The 8,599-nt window shown below is 37.2% G+C and overlaps 1 protein-coding gene across 4 annotated transcripts in view; it reads right to left on the bottom strand.

Annotated features, from left to right (window-relative positions):
• Positions 1-5,415: 5,415 nt before the first annotated feature.
• aktip (AKT interacting protein) overlaps positions 5,416-8,599 on the bottom strand; it is a 7,325-nt gene continuing 4,141 nt past the window's right edge. For 3 of the 4 annotated variants that reach the window (XM_015382683.1, XM_015382681.1, XM_015382682.1), the window contains exons 3-10: positions 8,210-8,415; positions 8,063-8,127; positions 7,760-7,860; positions 7,561-7,649; positions 7,271-7,369; positions 6,951-7,058; positions 6,759-6,819; positions 5,416-6,629 (exon numbers count right to left, since the gene is read on the bottom strand). In XM_015382683.1, the coding sequence (XP_015238169.1) occupies positions 6,522-6,629; positions 6,759-6,819; positions 6,951-7,058; positions 7,271-7,369; positions 7,561-7,649; positions 7,760-7,860; positions 8,063-8,127; positions 8,210-8,415 (837 nt within the window). In that variant the 3' untranslated portion in view covers positions 5,416-6,521. Of the gene's footprint in view, positions 6,652-6,758; positions 6,820-6,950; positions 7,059-7,270; positions 7,370-7,560; positions 7,650-7,759; positions 7,861-8,062; positions 8,128-8,209; positions 8,416-8,599 lie in introns of all 4 variants that reach the window. The other variant, XM_015382684.1, reaches the window with a different exon arrangement.

Consider the following 8,599-nt stretch of genomic DNA (forward strand, 5'->3'; position numbering starts at 1 on the left):
CATTTGCATATTAGTGACTCTGTCTGTGATTGGACAAGACGACACTTTCTCAAACTACACTAATTTCGTGTCGAATTAAAACTCCGGTTTCCGGCGCGGGTGTAGCGAAGCGCGCGGCGCGCCTCCGGCTGCCCCCCTGAGATCCGCTGATTAAATCAGGTTATCAGCTGGACGGTGGCCGCGCTGACAGAGAGCATAAGATGGCCGCGTCTGCTGCCACAGCCAATCCGGAGAGGTTTTACTTTCGCACATGGACCGGAGCGTCTTCTGGAGGAGAACGTCACGGAGTGTGAGCGACGGTGTTCACCGTGGGTTTATAGTGACCTCTAGTGGTGTTCAGATGGAAAAGCACTGCGTGGTTTGGCAGAGCGGAAATCTGGCATTAGGAGGCAGCCATTAGTAAACAGGCCGGTAGCACTGAGTATGCTATGACCCAATAAATGTTTCTTACCTACATCAAATAAAGCCTGTACGGAAGAGGATTAGGGCCATTGAAAACAATAAGAAAAAAGTTAACTGATTTTTAGATTTTATTTCAGTATAATATGAGAAAAAAGTCAGAATTCTGACTTTAATCTTGGAATCCTAAATTTGATCTGAGAATTCTGACTTTAATCCGAGAATTCTGACTTTAATCTTAGAATTCTGACTTCAATCAGAGAATTCTAACTTTAATCTTAGAATTCTGACTTTAATCTCAGAGTTCTGACTTTAATCTTAAAATTCTGACTTTAATCTTAGAGTTCTGACTTTAATCTGACAATTCTGCCTTTAATCTCAGAATTCTGACTTTAATCTGACAATTCTGACTTTAATCTCAGAATTCTGACTTTAATCTTAGAATTCTGACTTTAATCTCATAATTCTGACTTTTTTCTAAGAATGCTGACTGAATTCTGACAGCTAACAAACATGCTAGCATCAAGCCCGTCTGTTTTAAAGACCAAACAATCTCTCTTGTTTTAATCACCTTCTGCTCCTCCATTAATAAAACAGCATCACCGGGGACCCCTCTGGCACGTAAAAAGTTGCCTAATTCTGTAATTTTCCACCTATATGTTACCGGCCCTCCCAAACAACTCACAACTTTGTCAGTGAAGCCGAGTAATCCCACATTCCTTCCTTCATGGTCATAAGATCATTTACATTTGAAAAAATAGAAATCATCCATTAAATAAGAGAGTTCAGCTGTTATAGTTCTCTCACTACCTCACTGTTGTTCTTTAGCTGGTACCACTTTAATGTACAACACCAAATCCATACGTGTATACTGTAGGTCTCATTAAATGTGCATAAGTCACCTTAAATCTCTGCCTTATTCCTTTTTTCTCAATCCCCTCCATGCACCTTTTCCTCCTTTAGGCACCTTCTTATGAATATTGAGCCGAAGTGAAATCCACAACTGTGAGATCAATCAAGTCTATCTTATCTTATCTTCAGGTAGATGATATATAATTACAATTTTTAAGGGCTAAAATAATCTTTCTTTTGGCAGATTAGATAAGGTTAAATATGTACATTTTAGGGAAATTTAAATTTTTCAGGATTTTGAGCCACAAAATGTTACCAGAGTTAACCCATCACCTAAACAATTTGTTGAGCATAGAAACATTTCTTCAAAATCAATAAGCCACCGGTATGATTTTACAAGAGCATAAACAGCCAAAACAGTGGCTTTTTTGTTTGCTTTTTAAGTGACGATTTTGAATTTTAAACACTTTGCCAGAAGTGTTTGTTTTCTTATAAAGCTTCTTAAATCTTCTGCTTATAACATTTATTTGAACAAGAATTTAAAAACTTTTTTTTACTTTTAAGGAGTAGTTTTACTCTACCGTACTTCATACTTTTACTTGAGTAATATTCTTGTGAAGTATGACTACTCCTTCTTCAGTACGATTTTTGGTTACATTGTTCAGTCTGAGTAACTGTATTTATTCTAAGATCTGGTGAGATGCAATAAACAGTGGACTTTCCTTATCCTTTTGTAACATATTTTGTAACATTTACCCTCAGGATTGGGTTTACAAAGATTAACATCGGAAGAAATTGATTTGGAAAAGTTTTTCCTTTATGTGAATTTGTTATTCTGTAATCATGTTATTTGATTGTATTTTCATTTATTTAATTTAAAACAAATATAATTTACACATAACATCTGTCTGACTGCATCATTTACAAACCTTAAATCAAATGTGATCATTTAACAAATCTGCTGTACTTGAGTAGTCTTTTTATAGTAGTAGTTACATTTTCATTTTGGAGTTATTTCTTCGATGACCTTTTACCTTTATTTGAAGTAGGGCTACTATTACTTGAATAGAATTTTTGGATACTCAATTTATCCCAGAGGATGGAAGTTAGATAAGCCCTTTGGGTTGACCAGCAGTAACCTAAAATGCCCACTGCACCTTAATACATTTATAAGCGCGTCCAAACTGTTACTCTATTGTTTAAGATTCTGCCGAAGAAAGAACTTGCCAGATTTGATCATTACTTCCTAATTTGCTCAAGTTAAATTAATTTCTGATGTTCATGTATTTGAGCATTTGGACTCTGACGATCAATAAGCCACCAGGAAAATGCATGCTGATTATATCAACTTCATAACTATCACCTATAATTATACGTCTGTACTTTCTGTTCAGTTGTTTAGGTTTTACTACAGATGCATGGGTGATGAGGGTAACGGTTCCCCATCTGCACTCGTGCAACTAAGTTTCGAAGTAAATCTAAAGGAGGAGAAGTTACTCCAGGACGACCAGAGAACAGTTGCACTCATAAAAAAAGTAATTTGATTAATAAATGACCCACAGGTTTTTCTAAGGATTCATTACCATTGTTTAAATGTGTGTGGGGAATTTCACTTTATGAATACCTAAAACCTTTGCTCTTTTTTAAAATGAGCTAACAGTGTTTCTTCCTTTCTTCACTGAACAACTAAAATTAAGTTAAACTGCATTATTGGTTTTGGAATAATTAGGAAGTATATAAAGCTATTAAAGCATAACACTGTTAAGAAATGGACTTTAAAACTCTAAAAATCAAGCATTTAAATGTTTTTTTATTTTTTATTTTTATCAATTACATATAAAGGGAATAATGTCAAGAAATCCTAATTCTATCTGAACCTGTCTGTTACAATGATCTAGTTCAACCCAATGTTTAATGTTTAAAATCCTAATGCCGTTTCGATGCAGTGATTGGATCTAAAATGATGTCGGTATTTTTCTACATTGCTTAAAAGGTAAACATTGTATTCATTTAGAACAAGGTTCTCCAATATATTATTTATTACATAAAATAGGGAGGTTACGAATTGCTGGGCATCAACTCTGCCTCTACTGAGACAGGATCTAAAAACTGGAACAGTGTATTTATCAATATATATTTCACAAAGTTTTTACAAACTTAATGCTTTTTAGTGTTAAGAAAAAACTCTGCTTAGTATTTAAGTTTCAATCAGGATGAAACTGTTTCCTCACTAATCAACACTGGCTCTACTGCTTTGGTTGAATTCAAGTAGGTGGGCTCTATAGCCTTTGTATTTTAAATTTGTAAGCATCCTGTTAGATCTAAATTGAGACATAGCATCAATCCAATTCCCTCATTGCTTATCCAAGGTAAGAAACTCTTAAAATTGATGGTTTGCATGATTTCCAGCCCATGTCAAACATTTATGTGATCCCTTTTGAAACTCAACTCGATTCCAGAAGCAATCTAAACCTTTGGAATTTTCCATTAAACCTTGATAGAGCTTTTGATCAGTCCAGTTTCCTTAAATAGAACCAATTCACAACATGTCATTTCAAGACACTCTACAGAGTCGATTCAATAAGTTCATACGGATCGGTTGAAAGTTTTCTGAGGAAACCCAGCAGATTGTCAATAACTTTGCAGAACTGGCTCGTCCTGTATGAGTATGCAGCGGCAGAGGACGTGCTTGCACAGCTCTTTTGACTTTGCAGCAATCCTTACAAGGCTGTGGATTTCCCTGATGTTTTTGCACCCTCTTCAATTCATTTTTTGCGTTAGTTTAGTTGACTTGGGCACCATGAACACCCAGCATCTTTCTAATGGTCCTGCCCTACTTTTATTTATTTTATTTTTAGAATAGCTTCAGGTCTTTATTTCAATCCAATAATAAAACAAATCCAATCTGCAGAACAAATTAACTGTGGATAAATTTTTCAGGTAAATGTAACCAGTGAGACGTTAAATGGAGCCTAGGCGGAAATTCAACTGAAGAAACTGATTGCTCCCCTTCGTCCACCTGCCACACAGCCAATCAGCTTTGAACCAAACCTCCACGAAAGCCAATCGGCATCCAAAGTTCATCTTAAAAGGAGTGTGATCCACACTTGTCTGCTCTGGGTGGCAGGCAGCTGATGCGCTGTGACTTTGATATCGTTTCAACCCACCTCCACCATCGCAGCTAAAGATTAAGAAGAGTGTCATTCCTCCCTGACTCTGTGTTCCCAAAAGGGAGTTTTTCATCTCCACTGTCGCTTCATGCTTGCTCATCATGGACAGGTTCTCTCAACCTGTGTTATTCAACTGGACTTTTATATTCAGGTCCCTGAGTGAAGCTCTAGAGTCAGCTCACGCAATCCACTGGATCTCCCCATACCGAATCACCAACAGCAGTCTACAGACTGACCAACTTCAATCTCCACTTCACCACAAGTTTCAGGCCTCGGGGGAAACAGCCCTATTCTTTGCTCTGTTCATGCACATATACATATATATCTCAAAATTAAGCACCATGTTTCCTGCTTTCAAGAATGTTTTCTAAACTTGACCAATTACTGAACAGCCATGAAGAAGACGGAATGCTTTTCATGCAAATATTAATCATCTCCTGTGGTGACCAAGGTTGACATTTAGGGTTTGATTAGAAAAGTTCGATTTTTGATTCTTTTAAATGCTAAAGTTAGCACTGGCTCCTTTTAGTGATCAGATTTCAAAAAATGTCAAAGGCTAAGAAAAGGTTTTAATGCACTGATTCTTTATTATCTACAGATTTCATAAAAAGCACCTTTCCCCCCAGGTTCATCTGGTTAAATCACAATTTAAAATGAAGACAATGGTTAAGTTAATTTGAGAGAGAGCGAGGTTTTAATGGTTTTATTGGTTTAAGATTACAGTCATTTACATCATGTTTGTTGTGGTAAAGAAAAATTTCAGACCAAAACACTTCAAATGAATTTAAAAGACACCCTAAGTCCAAACAGCAATTGGAACGATACTCCGATTGGTCTTTACTTCTCACCCCATGAAAATCATACAGGTTTCACTGCTGCTGTTCTAATATAATAAAACTCCTTAAAGATAATTTTAGAAAGCCAGACAAGAGTTGTATTTCAAAAGATAAGCAGTCTAGAAACATCTAGATCTGTCTTAAGGGGGAAAAAAAACACTACGTACAATTATTTGCATTAAATTGTTGGGAGAAGAAGAAAAAAAATAAAATAAAATTTACCTACATTTTCCTAAAATAAACTCTGTGCTTCCCAGATGGTAGCAAATGAAGCTTATATAAAAATAGTTTCCCTCACATTTGGGTTTGGAATCTTAGAGTGGGGTTTGTGGGAGTTAAACCTTTTAAGGAAACCATAAGCCGTACATCTTTAAAATGAATCTATCATTTAGAAAAAAGCAAAACAAGAAAACAAAAAAAATACTTAACCAATAAACATACATAAAGCATTCAAAAATAATTAAAATCCAACAAAAATAAAATGAGCTTATTTATGTAGCGTCTCCTTTAAAATGATACTTTGCTGCCTTGTTTTACAGAGATTAAAAGTTCTGTAAAACACAACCAAGATAAAAATAAACCGTTGGCCAATTAAAAACAAAATCTTTTCCTGGTCTTCAGCTCACAACGTCCTGCATGTATGAACATTTAGCAAACCCGACTCCAAGTTATAGTAAAACAGCAGGATGCTTCAGAATTAAGCCCTTAAAAAGATCGAGAGCAGGGAGGCTTCCTAAACATGCAGGACAGTGTGCACCGAGGATAAGAAAGCGTAATTTGGAGGATTATGGGAAGATGTGAACATTTTCTGTCCTCCTGCTGTAACCAAAATAACTTTTGTTTGATAAATACAGTCCTAAGCCAATTTCCCAAGTGGTTTCAATCAAGCAGTCCTCTAAACCTAACATATGGATACAAAGTGCATTTCTCGTCCAGAAACCTCCTTTTGGGACTAACTTCCCATCTAACTAAATGTGCATGGAGCAGAATATGAGAGACAATGCACTTTGATTGCATCACAGCCTGAACGATGTAGCTTACGTATCCATTTGTCATTTTCAATTTGCACATGACACAAAACTATGCTTCTACAGCTGTGTCATGAGCAGCCTAAGGAGCTTTTAAAGCTGAGTAATAAAGTGGAGATAGAAGTAATGTTCTCCCAACCATTCCAAGAGACCACTACACAAACGACTGAGGAGAGCCATTGGTGGAGTGGGTAATGTTCGTCTCCATCTAGTGGCAAGGCAGAGGCAGTGCACTCTCAGCTCTGAGGAGGACCGTCTTCTTTGCTGAAGGGCTGGGTGGAGCCGGGTTTCACCCAGGATAACCCTGACACATGAGTTCCTTTGTGGTGATCCTCAGGCCGTCTCTAAAGATAACAGGGGAGGTCACTGCAGTTACAACAGGTCGACAAATCAAACACTAAAAGCTTATCTCTACTGTTCCCAAGCAAGGTTCAGAAGAATGCAGGGTTAGAATTTATTTTTGTGAAACTTACTTTGTGTGCGAACATCCTCTCTTTTGCCTCTTCGTGCACTGCTGGGTTCCATGGAGAGAAACTAAAGCAGGTGGATGAGAGGTGAATGAGTTTAAAATACAAACAGATTCTCCTACAAGATTCTCACAAACGAGCAGGATTACAGAGCGTCTTCCTGTGGTGAGCAGAGGAATGTGAAAAATGGGGACTAACCTTATTGCGTAGGGATCATCTATCTTAGGCGGGTCAAAAAGATGACTGTTGCATAGTCTGACACTGTCCACCACTTTGCTTTTGAACAGCTGCACATCTTTTTCATACCTGCAGAGTTAGATAAAAAAAAGTGGCTAATTTCCATTTGAAAGCAAATGTAAAAACATTTAATCTAAAAACACCCGCTAATTTTGAACTGACTGACGTGACAAAGACCTGTTGCTTATTAATTTGTTATTCATAAAAAGTTAAATTCGAAACATGCAAATAAGGTTTTAATGTAATATGTAAAAAGCATGTGTTCTGTTCTTGACACTCACAGCACTGCAGCTTCTGGGTTAAATGGCTCCGTTGTGTTGATCTTGTAAAAAACTGTACGTGCATACATCAAGACCTGCCAGATGTGGTTGTGATTCCGTCTGAAAAAACAAAAACATTTTTGCTTTAAAGAGGAGAGGGAAAAAAAAGTATGCATGATATCAGTTTGTCCCAGAGTGGGACAAACTGTAATTTTACAAGTTTTAAACAAGCTGCTCAGACAAGAAGTTGAGCAAATCTGATAAAGAAGGTAAGAGTTGTTTGCATTCCAGAGAAAAGGAAAACAACATGCCTCCATTTGGTGAAAGCTCTTCTGACATCCAGCTCTCCAGATACTGGGTCCACGAGAGGGTGGAACACTGGGGTGTCAAATACCAATTTCTGCAATTAGAAATAAGACCAATGCTAGAAAACTTGTCCCAAAGAGTTCAGAGATGGAACAGATTTACCATAATAAACATAAAATCGGTTTTAAGTGCAAGAAAACTTACAGGACACTCCCCATCTGGATAGTTGTCTGGAATATACACAGTGAATTTGAAGACCCCATCCTGATATAATCCATGCCTGATGAATATGACCCCAAACCACACTGAACATTCAGAGACAGAAAAAAAGAAAAAAACTGTAAGAAATCTTACTTTACAAGTTCAAATAAGAAAAACAATAAAGCCAAAAGTTAGAAAAAAGTTTACATCTCTATATTTCAAAATGTGAAAAATTGAAAGCTATGTGAAACAAATAATTGACAGAGGATTGGGGTTATTCAATCATTCAAGAAACTGGGTTCTTACTAAGTGCCGACTTGTAGGATGGCTGGACATAAATTCCAGGAAGTTTCTGCTTAATCACGAGTGTGCTGTGGGTGGCAGTGCAACAGATTAAATCAGTACACATAAAGACAAACAAAAAAAAAACAGTTTTTACAAACTAAAACTCACAACTCTGCCAGCAGAGAGTACTCCAGGTAGAAGGGGCCATAGGAAGCATGTGTGCCATTGGCTGAGTGGGCTGCAGCGGCCATTGATGCAGGCTTGGTGATCGGGGTAGCATTCTTAGGAATGGGTGGAAGAACCTTTTTACCGAAGTGAGTCCGGGCTGGGCTGGCTCTCTGGTCCGTGTGCCCGCTCTGCTCCTCATCCGATCTCTGCTCATGTTTTAAAAACAAGAGAAGTCACAGCATCAGGAAACTGGTTGTAGGGCTGGGCGATATAGAAAAAAAGCTTATCGATAAAAAAAAATGTATATTGATCGATATCGATAATTATTGAAAAGATTTGAAACCATATTTTAGGTGCAGCTCTGCCTGGACATTTTATGATATTGCTAAA

Source organism: Cyprinodon variegatus, unplaced genomic scaffold (genome assembly GCF_000732505.1).
Source record: "Cyprinodon variegatus isolate N-32 unplaced genomic scaffold, C_variegatus-1.0 Scaffold263, whole genome shotgun sequence".
NCBI lineage: Eukaryota > Metazoa > Chordata > Actinopteri > Cyprinodontiformes > Cyprinodontidae > Cyprinodon > Cyprinodon variegatus.